Source organism: Prionailurus viverrinus, chromosome D4, assembly GCF_022837055.1.
Source record: "Prionailurus viverrinus isolate Anna chromosome D4, UM_Priviv_1.0, whole genome shotgun sequence".
NCBI classification, from domain to species: Eukaryota; Metazoa; Chordata; class Mammalia; order Carnivora; family Felidae; genus Prionailurus; species Prionailurus viverrinus.
In genome coordinates, this window is record NC_062573.1 from 85,438,236 (window position 1) to 85,460,706 (window position 22,471).

At 51.4% G+C, this 22,471-nt stretch overlaps 1 protein-coding gene across 1 annotated transcript in view; it reads right to left on the minus strand.

Annotated features, from left to right (window-relative positions):
• Window positions 1-18,601: 18,601 nt before the first annotated feature.
• The window catches only part of LOC125149892 (uncharacterized), a 110,404-nt gene continuing 106,534 nt past the window's right edge, over window positions 18,602-22,471 (minus strand). Inside the window, exons 3-4 of the mRNA XM_047829027.1 lie at window positions 20,166-20,314; window positions 18,602-18,673 (exon numbers count right to left, since the gene is read on the minus strand). Of these exons, the coding sequence (XP_047684983.1) occupies window positions 18,602-18,673; window positions 20,166-20,314 (221 nt within the window). The remainder of the gene's footprint in view (window positions 18,674-20,165; window positions 20,315-22,471) is intronic.

Here is a 22,471-nt window from a genome sequence, read left to right on the forward strand (position 1 = left end):
ACACTTTCGAGATTTGAGCGTGACGTAAAACACAATGTCAAGGCTGCACTCTTTTTTAAGTTTATTTATTTATTTTGAGAGAGAGAAAGAGAGAGAGAAGGAGAGAGAGAGACAGAGAGAGAGAGAGAGAGAGAGAGAGAGAGAGAGAGAGAGGGAGAGAGAGGGAATCCCAAGCAGGCTCTGCATTGTCAGCACAGAGCCTGAGGCAGGGCTGGAACTCATGAACGATGAGATCATGACATAAGCCCAAGTCAGATGCTTAACCGACTGAGCCACCCAAATAAGAGTTTTTAAATGTATTTATTTTGAGAGAGAGGAAGAGAGAGAGAGAGAGAGAGAAAGCACATGTGCTCACATGCATGGGAGGGGGTGGCAGAGAGAGAGAGAGAGAGAGAGAGAGAGAGAAAGAGCAAGAACGCCAAGCAGGCTTCACGCCATGGGGCTCGATCCCATGAACCGTGAGATCATGACCTGAGCTGAAACCAAGAGTCAGATGCTCAACTGACCGAACCACCCAGGCACCCCATGGCTGCACTTTTTTTCAACTTTTAGTGTCATTCTATGGCCAGAACATAGGAATTTGAGCGCAACACAATATAAATGTTACCAGCTTTGATAAGCTAAATGTAAAATACAACCATTCTGACAGAAGACGGAGGCAGTAGATGGGGACACTCTCATGTCTGTATCTCGTGTGAGGTAGAGTTAAGATACCCTGATAAGTCACTGGGATGGGGATGGGGAACAGAGTTTACGTGGATCATTTAGATCAATCAAGCCCCAGCGGGGAATCAGCGGGAAGGATGAGAGCGAGGGGAGAGAGCTCATGCCCACGGATTCCTCCCGGAGGCTGCCTTGGACAGACTCCAGGTGCTTTCTCCACCTGACACCGCCTTTCTGGAACCAGCAACCTCTCTGCTTCCCACACGCCTCCAGCCCAAGGGTGGTGTCTCCCTGCTGCTCGCCGCGGGTCCTTCGAAGCCTTTACGGCCCGTGTCACCCACGGCGCCTCTGTTAGCATGCTCTCCGAGAAACGCTCGCTAGCATAGCCCAACTTAACGTGCCATCGGTTCCCTGCTAGACTCTCACTAGCGCACAAGGCGGTTTGCTAGCTGAGCTCTGGGGGAGCCCAGCCATTAGTGCCCTTTGCTGTACCTGGGGTTGCTATCCCAGCATGGCTCTTAGTCCCCTGAGTCTATACCACAGACAAACAGAGCATCACAGAGCACCTTCGGGGCGGGCCACCTCTGGGTCAGCTGCTCGGGACACGTTCTGTGGGGCCTTGCTGAACGTGCCCTCATTGGGCACCCCCAGGTCAACCCGCTAATCCCTGCCTGGCACCGCTCAACGTCCCCCAGTCCCTTCTCTCTGACAACCTGCCTCTCTTGTCCTCCAGGCGGAGTCACAGAGTCGCTCCCTGGGCCTTCCCACACCCCTGCAACACCTCCCGGGTGCGGTTGACCAGGTGCGCACTGGGCTTCCCCATCCTTAGGCTCCCATCCCCAAGGGCCGGGCTTCACGGCCTCCTGACTCAGCCCATTGCGCGGCCGCTCCCTGGCATCTCCTCTTAAATGCCGACAGACACCCCCACCTTCACACGTCCCAGATGAGCTCGCCCACCACAACCCACGCTCGTGCTGCCCTGTCCCGCCTCCTGATCTCAGTGACAGTCCCACAGCATGTCAGCTTTGCCACCTTGATGGTTTCCACTTCCGAAATAGATGCCAGACAAGCCCCTCTTCCTCTTCTCACTGGCCTGGGTGGATGACCCCACAGCCTCCCCACCCTGGTGTCCTCTGGCCCAGGTTCCACACCAGACGGAGTCCCGTCCTCCACGGTGTCGCCCCACCTCTGGTCCTGCATCATTAGCCCCAGCCCAGCCCATGTGCTGCCCACACAAGCTCTTCGGGTCCCTTCTCCCCCCCCCACACACACACAGACCACTCTCCTGGGTCTCCGCTTGCCCGACACCGCGCACATCTGCATGTAGTCCCCTCCCTCCGGAATGGCGTTCCCAACGATCCGTGCATCGACGTGTCCTTCAGGCCACTCACGGCCTCCCTCGGGGGTCAAGGCTTCGGAAAGTCCTCTGTGACCCTCACAAAGACAGGCCTTCTGCCGCCAGGCTCCCCCCAGTCCAGCGCCAACCGCAGGCCGATGGTAAACACGCACCCCGCCTGGAACACGGCAGCCCGGTCATCCCACCGTATGAGCGCCTCGAGCACGGCCTGGGCGGCCTTCGCAGGAGTTCACGTCTCCCAGCCCCGGAGGCTGGCAGGCCGAGATCCAGGCGCGGGCAGGGCTGCTTTCTCCCGAGGACGCTCTCCCTGGTGTGCAGACGCCGTCTCCTCCCCCTGCGTCCTCATTTCCCCCCGTGTGTGTGTGTGTGTGTGTGTGTGTGTGTGTCCCCTAAGCCCCCTCTTCCTGTGAGAACCCCAGTCGGACTGGATTAGGGCCTCCGACATGTCCTTGTGTTACTTTAACCACCTCCGTAAAGGCCCTGCCCCAAGCTCTGCCTCATTCTGAGGTCCTGGGCATTAGGGCCCGAGCATTCTGGGGGGCATGGGACAGCAGACAGCACCCGGCCCGCACCAGAGCGCCCGTGCAGGCCGCCATTGTCCCCTCGCGTGGAGCGGAGGACTCCAAGGTGGAGGTAGGCACCCAGGCATCCTGTTCACACGGTCGAGCTCCCACAAGACCGGGGAAGAGAGTTACCGTAGTGGAAACCGGTCACAGCCGCTCCATCCCACTGAGCCACGCTCACACTGCCCCTCGGGCCGAGGGCATCTGTGGGCCTGTGAGGGTTTGGGACCCAGACGGCGGGAGGGTGATTTGGGAGCAGGGGAACATGCTTAATCTGATGTCTAGGGGTATGTCTTGTGGTGTTAATTGCCTCCAAGTACGGCTAACTTACCGCTGACCGTTGCAGGCTAGGAACGGCCTCCTGGAAGGTCCCCCTGCCCTCTACCCAGCCAGCCCCTGGTGTCGTGACAGGGAGGTGGGATCGCTTCCTGCAGCACCGGCGGCCGTCTGAAGGGCTCAGGGGCTCCCAGTCACTACGCTTCTAAACTGCAGGCCCTTCCTACTGACGCCCGCTCCAGAGAGGTGTTCTCGTGTCACAGCAATGCTAAAAATGCAGTGCCTTCAGTTATAAATGTGGCACACTGTTTCCCCACTGTGATGAGAATCATGTGCAGAGCAACGTATCAGAACTTATTTCTCGGAGCAGAAAGCAGAGCGGCGCTGCCAACGCCCATCTCTCCGTGAAACCACACTTTATCCCCTGGCACGCAGCTCCCCAAGTTAGAAATTCTGAAGAATCTCAGCCTCGGACAGTGTTGTTCCAGAGAAAACACGCAGGCTGCCACCAAGGCAGTGACGGTCCTCCAGTATTTTACAAGTGTGTGGATTCATAAACACATGCTGTTTTCATGATATTGTCACATACACGGTGCTTGTCAGCTTCTGGAAACGCATTGCCTGTTGTGACTAATTTTCTAAGTACGTTTTCTCAGTAAGTTGTGTTTATAGCTCTGTGTCCTGCTTCTGCCCTGATCCTCCCCCTCCCGTCCTCTCTGCCCACACAGGAGATGTTTCACAGTTGTGACTCAGTCAGCTGATTTCCGCTCAGGTCACCATCTCGGGGTTCGTGGGATCAAGTCCTGTACCTGGCTGTGTGCTGATGTACAGAGCCTGCTTGGGATTCCCTCTCTCCCTCTCTCTCTCTCTCTCTCTGCCCCTCCCCCTACACAGTCTCTCTCTCTCTCTCTCTCTCTCTCTCTCTCAAAATAACTAAACATTAAAAAAAAAAAGTGTCCCTTTAAACCTGTGTTCAGGAAGCCAGACTTTTAAATGGCAAATGGATCCCCTGGTCTCAGCCGGTTTGCACTGGTTAGAGAGGAACAGACTTTTGTTTTCTCCATTTGTTGCTCAGGATGGCAAGAGGGGGGTAATTAGCGGAAATCGCTCACAGTTAATAAGGCATCTGGGTTTGGTCTGGGGGTGGGGTCGGTGGGACAAGTGAAAAAGTCATGCCTTACGGGGAATCGCACGTCTGGGAGCTGAGGGCCTGCGCAGAGAAGAATGCTGGGAAGTCCCCAGTGCTCCCGGTCGGCAGGATGCAGCCGATGCTGGAATGACGGAGCCCACGCAGTGCTATCAGAGACCTAGATCTTCCAGAGACATTCTTGTCTACGCCACGTGCAGGCTAACACTCGCAAAGCAGGCATGGCTCTTGGGCTTGCAGAGCCCGGAGTCATTTTAAGCGTAATTGGCTTGGAAATAGGGCTGGGAAGGCGTCAAAGCCGGACGGTGGGAATCCACAGTCAGCAACGTGCATAGCCGTGTCTCTGAGCTCCTGCCCGGGAGCGATGCTCCGTCCCCCTCCGAGCGCCCCTGTCTGCCTCGTCTTGCTCCTGAGCTCAGCCCAAATCCACCTGCCTCAGTGTCATTTCTTTGGCTGGAAATCACCTGCCTTAATCTCCAAAATAGAATCACATTTGCTAAAAGATGAATAAAGAAGAAATAGGTAAGGAAAAGTTAAGGTCACCCTGTGGGTTCCCAATAGCAGAGATTTCCAACACAGGTGCATCATCACCAACTTTTCTTGTCATTGTTATTTACATTTTTCTAGAAGAAAGAACCAGTTTGAAAACTTTCTGGAAAAATCCTCCTACACCAGAATTGTGTGTTCCAAAGGAGCTTAAAAGTTTTTTTAATGTCCTTGTTTCAAAATGATTAGAGAACTAAGTAAAATAAACAACAGCAGAAAAATCTCTTCATGTTATCAAATTCATTATATCCCAACACATGTTAAAAATAGTGCAAAATGTTACTGTTGCTTCTGTCCTTTCTTTCAAAATGTTATGTATGAGACTCTTAAATACAGAGAACAAACTGAGGGTTGATGGGGGTGGGGAGAGGGGGAAATGGGTGATGGGCATTGAGGAGGGCACTTGTTGGGATGAGCACTGGGTGTGGTATGTAAGCGATGAGTCACGGGAATCTACCCCCCAAACCAACAGCACACTGCATACATTGTATATTATCCAGCTTGACAATAAATTATATTAAAAATTTTTGTTAATGTTATGTATGCTCTAAAGTAGCCAACAAGAACTATGTGCAGGAATCAGACTGCCCCCGGAGCCCTGTGCTGTGGAAGGCAGGCAGCAAACGTGGTTGCAGCCGTCCCCTGCCAGGTCACGTCTGCTTGCACAGGCTGCCACAGTGCCTTAGCATGTGCGGGTGGGGCTCCAGCCAGCCTCCCGTGCCCAATCCCTGTGAACTGGGAAGGACCCACGTGCAGGCCGTGTGGGGGATGAATACGTTAATCCTTGCAATCTGAGCAGTGCCTGACCCACAGTCACCAGCGCTAGCCCCTCTGAGTGTCTTTGCTCACTTTAGTCCCGTGACAGCCAGCTGAAAGGCACCCAGGGGTCAGCTCCTGGAGGGCACGCCACTCGGGCAGCAGTTTTAACGTTCTGCTTCATACTTTTTTGGATAGTTTGTTTGATGAAAATGTCATCGGGGCGTCTGGGTGGCTCAGTCGGTTGAGCGTCTGACTTCGGCTCAGCTCATGATCTCACAGTCTGTGAGTTCAAGCCCCGCGTCGGGCTCTGTGCTGACAGCTCAGAGCCTGGAGCCTGCTTCGGATTCTGTGTCTCGTTCTCTCTCCCTGCCCCTCCCCTGCTCACACACACACACACGCTCTCTCTCTTTTTCTCTCTCAAAAATAAACATTTAAAAAGAAGAAAATGTCATCTGGGACAGAGAAAAGATGACGCTAAATGGGTCCTGCTTCCTTCTTTCTAGAAGAAGATAAATGGGGCGAGCAAGGGGCTTCTGCGGGCGAGGGGAGGGGCGGCCGCGCCGGTCGTTTAGGCTTCCTCGGAGGGCAGTGAGCAAGCAGTGCAGGAATGTCCACAGGACACACTCAGCTCCGTGCAACAGTGACACGCGGGCAGCCCCCACGACAGCCCCCGTGGGCCATGCATCCCGGCATTCGGGCCCTCGTGTGGGACCCTCCGCCCTCAGTGTGGGCTGGACTCAGTGGCCGGCTTCCACCGGGCAGAATATGGCAAAAAGGATGGAATTTCACCTCCAAGATCAGGTTACTGTGGCTCCCACCCGGGCTGCCTCTCGGAGTCCCCCCTCACTCACGTGAGGGAAGCCAGCTGCCCTGTGGGCGTGTACGGCGGAATGGGAGCGGGCTGGGGAGTGAGCACTTGCCCAGAGGAGCCTTCAGATGATGTAGCTCCCTCCAACGCCTACGGCAGCTTTTCAGAGACACCCCGCTAAGCCTGGTCCAGGTTACTGACCCACGGGTGTTATTTGAAACCACCAAGTTTTGGGCTAATTTGTTATGCGGCATACACAGCTAGTACGGGTAACTATTCTGGTTAGTAGGTACATGAGGGAAAGACTGGATGGAGGAAAACCAAAAAAATGTCGGCCACCATAATGGAGCAAAGGAAGAGGCGGGTCTGACCTAGGGCAGTGTCAGTGATGGAGGAGAGAGGTGGACAGAGAACACTGAGGTTGGGAACACTGCAAAGGCAGACTTGGGGTGAGCACAGCAGATGTATGTGGTGCGCCCAACAAGCCTGTGAGAAGCAAGCTCAAGGTTTGACTCTAAGCTATTAAGTGGCCAATGCAAGAAGAAAACACATACAGAATTCATAAAGTTTGCAATATAGAAACAAACAATGCTCCACTTCCTTATTCCAACACCAGAGAGAAATTTTTTCCCAATTCAAAAGAAGGTACTGTGTCACATGGAAAGCGTGTCCTCAAGTGAGGTTGGCTCCCGTGGCAGCCTATGGCATTAATCCCACATAAAATCCAGTGAAGGCTCCCTCGTCCCTGCTAGTGTGGGGCAATCGGGGCACATGGCTGACTGATGCAGGCACAGGTTATCGGGAACCTAGGAGGACAGCTGGGCCACATGACCCTTCTCCACTTAGCTTTTGTCGACTGTCCAGTAGCACAAAGTTCAAGGTCATGCTCTCTAGCGGCAGCTGGAGGGAACCACCTGTCTGTGAACATCTAAGTGGCAGCCTGGGCAAAGAGAATGGTCACTAACTGTCACACTGGGGAGGTGGGGGGAGTTCGAAGGGAAAGAACATTCTAGAAACAGTGAACAAGTCATTTTGGACCACCTTAGCTCCCAATGTTCTGTAACATAGAGATGAGCTTAAGGTTGGCCTAGAATCTTCGAGGCAAGTGTAACAAAAGCCAAGAAGGCAGCTGCCACTGTCAGATACCCACGTCTGTGCCAGCAGGGCCTGGGCCCAGTCCTGTCCCTGGACCTGCTAGGGCAGTCCGGGCAGGACCTGGACAGAGAGGCTTACCTTCAGTAGAGCACTATTCCCACTGTCACTTGGGAAAGCCTCATGCTGGGAATTCCAGAGAGGGACAGACAAGAGGGGAGGAAAGAGGCTAAGACTTGCTGGGGAGAAAGCAGTGCTAGGAGGTGATCTGACATTCACGCCCCGCTCTAACGGTCTGTTGTGGCACCCCGCCCTGCTGATGCCTCACTGGGAATGGGGAGGAAGCGTTGGGTCTGTCTGAAGATGCTGGAATGTGGCTGCTGGGACTTGCCAAGATAACAGAGAGCAGGGGGACACCGCGATGAGCTGGGACCAGGGCACCCTGCACAGCATTGCCCCCCCCAGGGACGTGGGCACCCTGCACAGCTTCGCCCCTCCCTCCAGGGACCTGGGTGCCCTGCACAGCTCCGCCCCTCCCCCCAGGGACCTGGGCGCCCTGCACAGCTCCACCCCTCCCCTCAGCGACCTGGGCGCCCTGCACAGCTTCGCCCCTCCAGGAATGTGTGGATGCACAAAGGTTGAGGATTCGGCAGAAGCACAGAGCTGCACAGGTGAAGGAGCCAGGGCTTGAGAGACCCATCTTCTGATAAGCACAAAATGCAGAGACATGAGCCTGACCTTCTGAGCCAAGTTCTAATTTGGGACATTTGCAGATGTCAAACACTTGGTGCGGTGAACTGAATTGGGTCCCCTCAAAAGTCATATGTTGAAGCCCTACTCCCCAGTGTGATGGCCTTTGGGGTGGGAGTGGGGGCCTTTGGGAAGTAATCGGGTTTAGATGAGATCAGGATGGTGGGGCCTTCATGATGGGGTTAGTGTCCTTATAAGAAGAGACACAAGAGTGCTTGACTCTCTCTCCTCCATGTGAGGACACAGAGGGAAGAGGGCTGTCCACAAGCCAGCAGGAGGGTTCTCACCAGAACCTAACCACGTCAGCATCCTGATTCTGGATGTCCAGGCCCCCAAACTGCAAGAAAATGTCTGTTGTCTACACCACCCAGCCCATGGTGTTTTGTTACGGCCACTGAACAGACCGGGCCAGTCGGCAAACCAAATAGAACTTTGGTAAATTCGCATGCAGAGCGATCAGAATCCTGTGTCTGCCTCTGAGCAGGGTCATCACAGATTCCCTAGGCCTTGTTAGGACCCTGAGACACTGCACTATGCCAGGACTCCACCTGGCCTCAAATCGGCTCAATCCATAACTGAATGGATGTGACTTTCCCCTTCTATCAGCGTGCCAGAAAACAGCGACAGTGAATCCTCCCTGGAGGGGAATGTTACCCTCTGGAGGACCACATGCAGTAGAAATAAAACTTGAGATGCATATATACTTTTAAATTTCCTGGCAGCCATATTTAAAAAGTAAAAAGAAACTGTTGAAATTAATGTTAATAATGTACTTTTCTTAGCCAACATCTTCAAAATATCATCATTTCAAGATATAATCAATATAAAAATTATTTAACTATTTAACATTTTTTTGCACAAAACCTTTGAAATCCAGTATTTTACACAAAACTAACCACATTTCAAGGACTCATTAGGCACCTAGTGACTACCTTATTGGACAGTGTAGACAGGGCTTCTATAGTTTCTTATACACAATGTCTAGCATGCAATGAAAAGTTTCCATACATACCAAAAGATGAGCCAAGAGAAAAAATATATATATAATGGATCCAGATATGAAAGTGATCATACACAGATTTCAAAATAACTGTGATTCATATGCTCAAGAAATCAAACAACAAAATGGGGATTTAGCAAATAACTCAAATCGGTAAGAAAGAAATCAAATGGAAATTCTAGGACTGAAGGATGCAGTGACCAAAATTGCAAGCTTAAAAGATGGGTTTACCGCTAGACTGGTTACAGTTCTAGAAAAAATCAGGAAGCTGAAAGAAAGGTCAATAGAAATATCTGGAATGAAATATATAGGATTTAAAGAGCATGAAGGACAAAAAACCATTAAGGGGACAAGAGTGATGAGGGAATGGTCTGACATCACATCACTGAAGTGTTAGTGAGGAGGGAGAGATTAGGAGAGAAGCAGGATCTGAAGGGAATTTCTCAAAACTCACAAAACCCATAGACACAAGAGGTTCCGTGAACCCCAAACAGGTTACATACAAAGAAAACCCTACCTAGGAACACCAAGGTAATCTACAGAAAACCAACAACGAAGAGAAAGATCTTTGGAGCCGCCAAAAAAAATGGAATGACACGTTCGCTTCAAATGGGGCAGCAGTGAGACACAGCCAATTTCTCAGCAGAAACAATGAAAACGGAAGACAGTGGGTGCCTCTTCATGGTGGTGACAGGAAACACCTGTGCAGGGCAAGCAGGTAGGGGAGGGAGGTCCGAGGCTGTGCACTGCATTTCTACAAATGAAAAATGAACTCCTGTCTGTCTCTTGATGACCATTCAGCTTTGTTGAGAGTTTTTACTATTTGATTTTCACCTCTTTGGCTCTTCACTGCTGATTAATCTTTCACTTTCTTTATGCAACCAAGCCACAGCATTATAAGAAGCCTAATTCCAGGGAAATAAGTTAATTTACGATTGATGAAATTATGAATCTCGTCTTTGAAAACTAGATTTCATTAGTGGGACTTTCCCAGCATCAAAGGCTTACAAACCAATGAGGTCATTGCCAAGTCTCGTCACACATGTTAGTAACTAAGTAGAGTGGTACATAGTTTCTAAACACCGAAATATTTCACTGACATGGCAAGTGAGGTCATTGAGAGCCCCAGGCTTCCAGGAAGGCTGAGTAGGAATCCAGACTACACCTCCTATTCACCGGGGGATCTTAGACAACCAACATAATATCTCCAAACCCTGGTTTCACACATGACAAGATATCCATATCCCAGGAGTTTGTGAGAGAGAGATCATCCACGTAACAGCCTTCGTGCAGTGGACATTTTGGTTTCTTGTGACAGGCATGGAATCCATGTTTCCAATCACTTGGCAATACTAAAAAAGGCGAGTTCTTTGGGCAAGTGAGAACCCCCACTAGTCACTGATGGCACCGGGGACGTGGCGAGCCCACCCTCAGCAGGGAAGCAGATCTGTGTGTCCCCGACAGCAAGAAGTTGTTTCTAAAAGAAGGAAAGCAGTCACTCTGTAGAACATTCTCACCCTCTGCAGGGCACTAGGTTCTCTGACACTAGTGACAGCCAGAAGCGTGCAGCCATTTTGTGGGGAGTCTGTGTGTGTCTGTCGGGGGCCTGCCTGCTCCTGCCCCCTGACGGGTGCTGTACCGTGACATGACAGCGAGGCTTTAGCTTCTGGGTTTGGGTCTCTGACCATCAGAGTCTTCCTTCCATCCCCTGCTTCTGTCCACGAAGCTCCATTTCTAGCCCACAGCCAAGAGCAATGGTCAGAGCTGACAGATGAAGGCCAGAGATGGTGAATTCTTAAACAATCCCTTCGGCAGTTACGGTTGACCCTTGAACCTAATGGGTTTGACATGCACGGGTCCATTTGTACACAGGTTATTTAAAAAAAATTTTTTAGGGGCGCCTGGGTGGCGCAGTCGGTTAAGCGTCCGACTTCAGCCAGGTCACGATCTCGCGGTCCGTGAGTTCGAGCCCCGCGTCAGGCTCTGGGCTGATGGCTCAGAGCCTGGAGCCTGTTTCCGATTCTGTGTCTCCCTCTCTCTCTGCCCCTCCCCCGTTCATGCTCTGTCTCTCTCTGTTCCAAAAATAAATAAACGTTGAAAAAAATTTTTTTTAATGTTTACTTATTCTTGAGAGAAAGAGAGAGACAGAGCGTGAGCAGGGGAGGGGCAGAGAGAGAGGGAGACAGAATTTGAAGCAGGCTCCAGGCTCTGAGCTGTCAGCACAGAGCCCGACGTGGGGTTCGAACGCATGAACCATGAGATCATGACCTGAGCTGAAGTCGGACACTCAACCGACTGAGCCACCCAGGCTACCCCTACACAGGTTATTTTCAATTAATACAGGACAGTACTGTAAGTCTCTCCCTTATGACTTTCCCTTTTTTTAATGTTTATTTACTTATTTTGAGAGAGAGAGAGAGAGAGAGAGAGAGAGAGAGACAGGCATGGGCAGAGAGAGAATCCCAAGCAGGCTTCACACTGTCAGCACAGAGCCTGACTTGGGGCTCGATACCACAAACCGTGAGATCATGACCTGAGCCAAGATCAAGACTGAGCCCCCAGGTTCCTCTCTCACGGTTTCCTCAACATTTTCTCTTCTCTAGCTTATTTTACTGTAAGAGTACAATATATAACACATATTACATACAAAATACCTGTTAATTGACCACGTTATTAGCAAGGCTTCCAGCCAACGGTAGGCTGTTAGTAGTTAAATTTGGGGGAATCAAAAGTCATATGCAGATTTTGACTGTGTGGGGGCTGGCACCCCTAACCCCTGCATTTTTCAAGGCTCAACTTTTGTCTAAGGTGGGGCAAACTCACTAGAGTTCATTTTAGTTCCATTAGAACAATTACAAACCTGAGAGAAATGTGGCATGATTTTTTTTAATAGTTTTTTTCAGGAAGTGATAGGCAACACACCCATTGACCGGATTCAATTTTGTAATTCTCGACTCTCTACACAGCATGTGATCCACACATAATACTGAGAGCCAAGACTTTATTTTCTTCAACTAGATGATGCATACTTATGCTCTCTACCTTTCCTTTTTCTCTTTTATTCAATGAACTATTTCAGTCTTTTGTGCGAGCGTCACCCCCCATACAGAAAAACATACGTGCACAGATGTGGACATGCATTGCAGGTCTGCGCACAGAGCACAGACGTCAACCTCTGATGGGTTTACAAAATGAAAGCTCCTGAGAAAATCAATGGGCATGGAGAGCTGGAGGGGCGTTCTGCCCACCCCATGCCACCATTCACAGCTCAGTCTCCACCACAAAGGCTGTCTTCTGTCTTAAGGAATATGGCTGGGCACTAGATTTTGTTTGGGGGGGGGGAGGGTTGGGAAAAAGGTTCTGTTGCTAAAAAAAAAACACCAAAAAACCCCCAAAGTTTTAAAGTAACAATCTCCTCCTTTGTAAAAATTCAGCAGAACAAGAACCCTGAAGTACAGGATTCCTCTTTGTCCACAGCTGACGTGGGGGTGCACTGTCGTGACAAGGCAGGGATGCCGAGCTGAGACCAGGAGGCGGCTGTGAGCTCGCCAGCAGGGCCTGGCTGAGCCCAGAGTCCCACACGGGCAAGAAACCCCAACGTAGAAGCAGAGTGTGATTCAGAGACAGATGTGGGGGAGCCTCTGGTCAAGAGCCCAGCCCCCCGTTTCTGCAAGTTAAAGGTGCCGTCTGCTGTTCCCTCCATGCACCAGGGATGTGCCCCCCACAAGTGCAAGAGCATTCACTTGGTTGTACTGTTTTTGTACTGTTCTTTCCCATAGCCTTTCCTCTCCTTTTCAGCGTAGTCTTTCTCATGGATTTGTAAAGCATCCTTTCTCTTATTCTGTCTTTCAGAAATATTTCTGCGATTGCTTTAAAGGCTGCCAGATGATACGTATTTGTGCTGCTCAGTTTTTATTCTGCTGCCCTCCTGAAGCACAAAGCAAATCAATCATTAAATTCCTCCCTGTCATTTTTTTTTGAGAGACCACAGTTTCCAAACACTAAAAGAGACCTCCTGGGGATAATACAAAGGCTATAAGGAATGAGATGTGGTCTCTGACCTTGAATAAATGGTGAGAGGGCTTAATACCTTACACAGTCAGGACTCAGGTCAGCATTTAAACCATCCCTTGAGTTCCCAAAGCCCCTGAGTAACATCTATGGAAACAGTACTTTCTACAACCCCTGTTTATTAGAACAAAGTTTTCAACTCTTCTCCAGCAGCTTTGAACCATTTCTTACAGCCTAGAACATGAGTGAAGTCTCAATTAAATGTTGTAGGAGGAGTAGAAGAATGGATGATAGGTGGACGGATGGATGCATGGATGGGTGGGTGGCTGGCTGGCTGGTTAGCTGGATGGATGGGTGGCTGGAGGGATAGATGAATGGGTGGGTGGGTGGGTGGGTGGGTGGATGGATGGATGGATGGATGGGTGGGTGGACTGATCTGTCAATCAATCGATCGATCAATAGATAGATGTACTACTTTATTTGACATTGGACATCCAAGTAAGGAGTCAGCCAAGCATAGTAGCCTAGTGTGGTTATGTCTATATGAAGCAGTAACTTAACCTTTCTGCATGTATCCCTTTGAATCTGTACTTTCGTATCCCTTGGGTAAATATCTAGTAGTGCAATTGCTAGGTCGTAGGGTAGTTCTATTTTTAACTTTTTGAGGAACCTCCATACTGTTTTCCAGAGTGCCTGCACCAGTTTGCATTCCCACCAACAGGGTAAAAGGGTTCCCCTTTTTCCACATCCTCACCAACGTATGTTGTTTCCTGAGTTGTTAATTTTAGCCATTCTGACAGGTGTGAGGTGATATCTCATCGTCGTTTTGAATTGTATTTCCCTGATGATGAGTGATGTTGAGCATCCTTTCATGTGTCTGTTGGCCATCTGGATGTCTTCTTTGGAGAAGTATGTATTCATGTCTTCTGCCTATTTGTGAACTGGACTATTTGTTTTCTGGGTGTTGAGTTTGGTACGTTCTTTATAGATATTGGATACTAACCCTTTATCTGATTTGTTATTTGCAAATATCCTCAGGAGGGAGGAACTTCTGACTTGTACGGGTCCCTCCACCATGCTCTGCCAACGTCACCAGTGGGGTCCATGCTCTCAACATGGAGGGCATGTTGGCTTTTGTCTTCCTTAACCGTCTGCAGCATGTGCCCCCATCGGCCTCGTCCCTCTTGAAACACTCCTTTTCCCTGCTTCTATGGCATGGCACCTTCCTGTCCCCCAGTCGTCAATGCTTTCCAGGCTTCTGCTCTCAGTTCTCCTCTCTTACCCTCTGCAAACTCTCCTCAGGATGCTGCCCTGTTCTCCAGCTTGAATTACAGCACGTATTCTGATGACTTCCGAGCCACGACTATCCCTGAGGAAGAGCACTCATGAGCTTCAGACCCGGGTGTCTGTGTCGTCCAAGGTGTCTGATGAGCACCCAGTCCCAACACACTCAGAAGAATCCACTTCATTTCGTCCAAACTTAATTCTCTCCCCATGTCCTAATATCCGTGAAGCACACATTGTCACCCAGGCGAGAACACAGGGGTGCCCCCGTCTCTTCCCACAAATCAATCACACCAGTCTCCAGTCCCCCGGTGGTGCCTCGATGCCACCCCTCAGCGCACGTCCACTTTGCCTGTCAACTTCTCTCCACCACCTCTCTTGTCCAGGCTCCTGGCATAACTGCTTTGATTTACTGAAACGACTCTCAAGGAGTGATCCAGAACCCCTGGGGGACGCATCTCCAAGATGCGTTCAGCGTCCTGCAAGGTCACGGCCATGCACAGGTAAGAGCCATTCAAAGCGCAAGAGAGAGCAATGGATTTTAACGTAATAGAATGCAAGTGTACGGATAAGGTTTCAGATTTCCCTTAGCAGCTAACCTTTAAGACACTACCACTTGGTGAGTTTTGGTGTTGTAGCAAAGAAAAATATGCATCATGATCTGAAAAGACTATTAAAATATCCATCCCCTTTCCAACTGCATCTCTGTGTAAATGAGATTTTCTCAGCAGCCATCAGCCAAAACACACAACAGACTGACGGTGGAAGCAGATGAAACTGTCTGCTCCTTCCAGTGGGCCAGACATTAAAGATACTTGCAAAAGGGCAAAACGATACCTTCTTTTGGTTTTTGAAAATGTAGTTATGTTTCATTAAAATGTGCTATAGTCATATGCAATGAATCAATCATTGCTATTTTTAATAGATCAGATAATCTTTTTAGATTTATGTGTTAATTTCTAATTGAACGAATATTTGGTAGATACAACCCACAACCCACAAAAAGTTTTTTTTTTAATTTTTTAGTGTGAGGGGGGACTTGAGACCAAAATGTTAGAGGACGTGAACAATTTCCTCCTCTCCAAGCTAACCCTCCTCACTGGCCGGAGTGCAGGGGAGGCAGGGAGGCTGAGGTCTTGCCCAGGAAGCTCCTGAGTGTGCCCCCAGCTCGAGGCTAAGCCAACACACAGGGTCCTCCCAATCATCCAGCCTGACGCCTCTTCCTTCTTCTCCCTCCCTTTCAAAGCTCCAGCCAGGCTGAGCACCTCACATGCTCCTGCCACATTTGCTCATTGTCTCTAGAATATTCTCTCCCTTCCACCATCCCTTCTAATGAGTCTGTTAGGACACTGTCAACTACACGCACAGAAAAACCAACTTCAGTTGGACAAAGAAGGACATTTATTGGCTGGCGTTAGCCAAGGAGTTGAACGTGAGGGTTGGCTCTTGTTGAAGGCTGGGTGGCAGTTTGGCAGAGCCCCCTCTCATCCGTCTTCTGCAGAAGACGCTTGTCTCGAGGCCGGCTCCCTTCGTGGAAGCAAACCAGGGACACACCCATCATGCCGGTGACTCAGAGTCCCTCTTCCCAAAGACCTGGTCTTGGAGAAGACCAGGGTTTCCCTCCAATAGAAGTGCCAGTGATGACCAACAACTTGGGCCCCCCAAGTCCTCAGCAGATGACCCCAAGGATTCCCACTGTGCAACACACTTGCCTGCCACTGACCGCCCCCCCAACGGTGAGCGGACGGAAACTGCCTGCAGAACCAGTTCTCTCCCAGTTGACCCCAGAAGCTGTGTATGCTGTGCCCCCAATGCCTGATATAAGGGGGGCTTGGCATACAGAAGGTGCTCAATAAATGTTTGCTGGTTGGAGAAAGAGCAGAAGACAAGGGGAAGGAGGCAAAGCAGGGTCCCAGCAGAGCCCAGGAGAAGAGAGAAGGCAGGGAGGTCTTGCTCCCAGCGTTCACCTGGTGTGTGTGGGATGACCCCGTGAGCATCAAACGGCTCGCGCCTCGCCTGCAGGCTTTATAGAAGGCACAACTCGAAAGTCAAATTTGATTCTGAGATTTGTTTAGCTCTGGCCAAAATAATTTAAGGTTTTTTTTCTTTTTTATTTATTTTTGAGAGAGACAGAGAGACAGAGTGTGAGCAGGGGAGGGTCAGAGAGAGAGGGAGACACGGAATCCGAAGCAGGCTCCAGGCTCTGAGCTGTCAGTGCAGAGCCCAATGCGGGGCTTGAACTCACAAACCGCTGAGATCATGACCTGAGCTGAAGTCGGATGCTTAGCTAACTGAGCCACCCAGGCGCCCCAAGAAGTTTTTTTTATTATAAAATTAACTGTCTAGTAGATTTTTAAAAATTACCTTTAAAAATTATTATCTGGAGAGTTTTGATAAGCACAAGGTACATAATCCTGAATTTTACATTTTGACCCTTTCTTCATCTCGTCTCCCAGTAACTACTTCAGATTTCGGTACCCTTCCTTCTGCATCACCTCCTTCTGTGTCAGCTGGCTTGAGTATGCAGATGAGACCTGACTATGTGTTTCTGGGGAAAGAGCACACGTTTTTCTAACTACACGTCAAGTACCATGCCAACACTTCGGAAAGAATTCGACCTCCAGGTATAGCTCTAGGTACTATGAAGTTTGGATGATGAAAAAAACACCATTTTTCTGAAATTTTTTCATTATTTGGATTTATGCCTGCAAGCCGTTTTTAATGTTTACTATTTGGATCCCGTTATTACTCTTCTGTTCTAGAAGGGGAGGTGGAATTAAAAGGCAGCTCTGGATTAATCGGGTCATGAGAAGTCTTCCAGATAAAAATCTCAGTTTCAAAAAATGAGATTAGTAAAATCTTCTTAATTTTTTTTTTCAACGTTTATTTATTTTTGGGACAGAGAGAGACAGAGCATGAACGGGGGAGGGGCAGAGAGAGAGGGAAACACAGAATCAGAAACAGGCTCCAGGCTCTGAGCCATCAGCCCAGAGCCCGACGCGGGGCTCGAACTCACGGACCGCGAGATCGTGACCTGGCTGAAGTCGGACGCTTAACCGACTGCGCCACCCAGGCGCCCCTAGTAAAATCTTCTTAAAACAGACGCACGAGTGCTCCCGGGACTGGATGGCATGTGACCGTTCACTGCACTGATCCCGAACCTGGCTAGATCTAGAGCCAGAACCTGCCACCAAGCCCCAGCTGTCCTGCAGCGAACGTCTCTCGCCAAAGAGGCCCCGTGAGCCTCGTGTGGAACCGACGGACACAGCCGAGCGTGTCTGTGGAAAGGCCGGGCCAGGAGACACGTCGGATGATGGGAATTCTCAGGAAGCCCCATCCTGACAGGGCAACTCGGTTTCCGTCCAGTGGGAATTGGTAAAACTGATGCACAGAGCTGGCCAGGGCCCGGAGGACATCCTTGATCTTCTGTATTTCTTTTTTTTTTTTTTTAATTTTTTTTTTCAACGTTTATTTATTTTTGGGACAGAGAGAGACAGAGCATGAACGGGGGAGGGGCAGAGAGAGAGGGAGACACAGAATCGGAAACAGGCTCCAGGCTCTGAGCCATCAGCCCAGAGCCTGACGCAGGGCTCGAACTCACGGACCGAGAGATCGTGACCTGGCTGAAGTCGGACGCTTAACCGACTGCGCCACCCAGGCGCCCCGATCTTCTGTATTTCTGATGCTCTGGCATCTGGGGCCCTGCTGACCCTGGATGGGCCACCTCTCCCAGGGCTGGGCGACTAGAGGCAGAAGGCTAGGACTTGCCCACCATCCAGAGCCCACGCCACCACCTCCTCCAGCCGTGCTCACCCGCTGGGGCACCATCACCTTCCCTGGTCACCCAGTGCCAGGGGCCAGACACCCGGGCCAGCCCCACGCCCCAGGAGCTTGCTAAAGTCGTCCAAACTTACCAATCCTCCGCCCGCCTGCCCTGTCACCCGTTCCCTCCCGAGGAGATGGTAATAAAGGCTCCTGCCCGCCCTCCCCCTCACCTGCCTCCTGACCCGCCCTCTTGCCCCCCCCCCCCGCCCCCTGCCCCAGGTGCTCCCTCCTCTCGGGAGTAACAAGCTGTGTTTTCAAGGGCACTCGTCTCCTGACCTGTTGGCATCACTGGACCTCACTCATGTCCTCTACTGACACTTTACACTTTAAAGCAGCCAGAGAAGGACCTTCTCTTGTCCAGCACCTGCAGGGACGGACGCAGGCGAGACAGTCTCTCAGTAAGGGAGCCCCATCCTGAAGGGCAGGGACTGGACCACAGGAACCAGGTCGGGCTGCCCGATGGGGCCTGCAGTCCCCGTCACATGGCATCCACCCACCAGCTGCCGTCTGCCTGAACCCCTCATGGCCTGTTCCCAGGTAGGGCCAAGGTCTCAGCAGGAGCACCCATGTCCTTCACAGCTCCCGGTGAGTCCTGGGGCCGAAGGGGGAAAAATCAGTGCTGATATCTATGACAGCGTGGCTGTTCTCACTTCTCAAACACTTGGTGAGGTAACGGGTTACCCGTGCCCTCACTGGGGAACGAAGAATCTGCAGTCTGGGCAGACAGTGTGCAAAAGTGGCCTTGCCTGGGAAAATGCTTCCCGGTCGGGAATGGTCTCCCGCTCTGAATCCTGATTCTTTCTCGCCAACTGGACACATGTCATCCACTTTCATATCTGTCTGTGAGAAAAGACCAAGGTGCCTGGGTTTTCCAGGTGGTTGAGCTGATGCACCCCCCAGGCCCAGCTTGCCAACTGTAGGAACAGGTCACTGTGTTACGTGTTCTTTTGGACGAAGACAAGACTCTCCAACCATATAGAACATTCTTAACAACTCATCTTTGAAGTCAATTCTTGTTTCTTGTTATGGATCACACCGTGCCCCCCACCCTCCGCCATTCCTACGCTGAAGCCCTAACCCCAGAGGTGACTATATTTGAAGACGGGGCCTCTGAGGAGGTAATGAGGTTAGAAGAGATCGTAGGGCTGGGTGCTGACCCAACCTGACTGGTGTCCTTATGACAGGGCGCACAAGAGCTCGCTCCAGCACAGCCATCTGCAGGCGGGAAGGGAGGCCTCTTCGGTCCTGCCCATGCTTGGATCTCGGACGTCCAACCTACACGACCGTAGGACATCAATGCCTGGGGGTTAACTACCAGTCTACCTTACTCTGTTATCGTGGCCTGAGCGGAGGGATCCTGTGTGTCTGGGAAAGCAATGAGTATTCAAGTATGGGTGTGCAGAGACAGGAGCTAACGTCCTGTCCACCGGACTGGCTGGAATGTGTGCCACCAGGTCACGTCCACAGTCCTGGGGCATCCATGCTACTGAACAGGGGAGGCCAACCTCTACCCACAGACTCCCTCTCCCACGTGAGCTGCCTCCCGGCTAGACGATAATGAAGGCAGACGGGGCTTGCTCAGGCAGAGGCAAAGTCTGGAAAGATGGCCCCAGATGGCCACATTGCACTCCCAGGGTCCCCCTCGAAGACTGAGGCACTCGGCAGCTTTGGCTGCCGGGCGTGCGGCTGCTGGAGACTCACAGCTCCGTCCCTCCCTGGAATTTCCTTCGGCTGAAAGAAGCCACCCGGCCCAAGATTCACCCCCTCTCAGGAGTGGGGCTCAGCCAAGGCCGGTCACTGTGGGGTCACCGAGGGCAGGCTCAGGGCTCAGTGCAGGGCCAAGCCAGCGGCAGAGCTCAGCATGAGTCAGCTGAGGGCCTGGGGCAAACGCATGGCCGCCACCTTCGTGCTCGGCCAGGTCCTGCCTCCCTTACTCTCTGACATGCCGATCCTGAGAGTGCTCCCCACTACCCGTCCTGGGCACAGCTCTCTGCTTGCATCGGCTTCGTGAGAACCAACTTAAAATGGGGAGGCTGACCTGGGCAGGATGGAGTACGCACAGAGGAAATGGACCTGCCCAGTACCTTTGCCTCTTCCAGGCAGTGCTCGGTGACTGCTGCTATATTGAACTGTGCTGCACTGCCAGAGGTGATGCTATTTCCTCCCTTTCTGTTTGCAGCCAAGTCCACCCAGGCTCGCAGTGAGGACCAGAGTGTATGTCTTCTCCCACAGCCTGTGGAAGTAAGGAGTCATAAGAGGCCAATCTCTCTTAACACGGTGCCCTTAATCTTGGTCCGTGCAGACTCGATTGCCTGTGGTTCAGGGGGTTTAGAGCCAGCACCAAAGTGGGCAGGAATTCTGCTGTGGCCGTCCTGTGCTGTAGGGGACATGGGGTCAGCCAGACCGGGGCCAAGTCCTGGCTGGGGAGCTGCACTGGTAAGTCCCTGGTGAGGACAGGCACCCTGTGCTGCTGATGGTTCCAAACTCAAAGCAACCCTGCAGGTTAACTGCTCTATCCCATACTCGGAAAGAGATGGAAGCAGAGAAAGACTCAGAGAGTGCCAGAGTCATGGAGCCAATGAGCAGTTAAACAGGGCTTCGGACGTGGGTCTGCTTGGACCCAGAGGCCTTGCTCACAGCACAGACAGGCTGCCCTCACAGCAGGCGACCTGGGGCCAGGGAGTCAAACACTGCACCCCAGCAGGTCCGGGAAGGGGGCGGGCTTGGTCACTTAGGTCCTCTGAGGCCCAAGGCATCACTCTGAGGACACAGCATCAGAGAAGACGGGACAGTCACCTTGTGAAGTGCTTTTATCGTAATGCTACCACCTCTGTCACAGAAGTCATCAGTTCGGTCCCCCTGAGGTGCCAGCAAGCAAGGACAGCCACACGGGTCCCCGGTTTCGAGGCTGAACCGTGTAAAGGGTCACTGGTCTGTGCCACGCCTTTGGCCAGAGACTGCTGTCCAGAAACTGTGCACGAGAACCGCAGCTAATTCGAGATGAGCAAACACGTCTGAAGTCCGTTCCAGAGAAGGCAGAGCACCAGCCCGCGTTCCAAGTGGTGCCACGACGCACGACAGGACAAATGAAGAGGACAGAGAGCAGGACGGAGAGTGTGACCGACGCCCACCTTCTCCCAAAGACTAGACTCCGCGTGACAGCGTGGATTCCCTCCGAAGAAGCAATCAGCGCCTTTCTCGCAAGACCTGGAAACCATCTGGGCTTGGCTGTCATCCCACTGATACTTGGTTTTATGAAGGCACCGAGGCTGGGAAAAAATGTGTCGGTGGTGTGGATGAACGTTCCTGTGATTCGTGGGCGAACACATGGATGGATGAGTGTGCAGGCGCAGACCTTCCCTGACCTCACGGCCGGGAGGCTCACGCGGGACCCGGCACGTGTTCCGTCCAAAGGTGCAGCCAGAAATGCCCTCCCCCCACTGGCAAGGTGTATCCAGGGTCAGCGGGATTTCCGTGTGGAACTGGTTCCTGCTGAAATGCTTACAAACATACCCTTTAAACTGAACTGGTCGGGGTTTTTTGTCTTTTTGCCAGAGTAGGTACTGCTATGTTTCAAAACCACACATTCAAACACAGAGGTTCTCTGTAGGCCAAATGTAGCGGGAAAACATTATCAAGTGATGTTTATGCATCGTGTCTGTCACAACCCCAGCTCCACTGTCCTAACCTACAGAAGACACTGTGTGTCCTGAGGGACGCCTCTGGCAAGATTCCATTTACATTCATCAACTGAGTGACTTATTGGTCCCACTTGCCAGGCACGCAGGGTCTCTACTGAGCACTGTTGGGTGCTGGGGACACAGACATGAGTAAGACACAGTCCCTGACCTTGGGTCACCCTCAGACCAGGAGGGGCTTCAAAAAAGAAAAGGAATTGGGGCACCTGGGTGGCTCAATGGGTTAAGCGTCCAACTTCAGCTCAGGTCATGATCTCATGATCTGTGAGTTCAAGCCCTGCATCGGGCTCTGTGCTGACAGCTCAGAGCCTGGAGCCTGTTTTGGAGTCTGTGTGTCCCTCTCCTTCTGCCCCTCCTCCCCTCTCAAAAATAAATAAACATTAAAAAAAATTAAAAACAGGATTAGCAAAGATTCTCTCATTTCTATCATAAAATTATGATCATGGGACTATGAAGTCAAAAGTAGGACAAAACTGAGTACCCAAAGGAACTGAAATCAGGATCTTGAAGAGATCTCTGCACCCCCGTGTTCACCGCGGCGTCACTCACGGCACGCCAAATGTGGAAGAAATGTAAATGTCTGCCGTGGATGAGGGGATAGAGACAACTGGCTGTGTGCCCACACTGGAATATCGTTCCTCCTTAGAGGAGGGAAGCGGGCACCTGCCACGTGGATGAACCCCGAGGACACG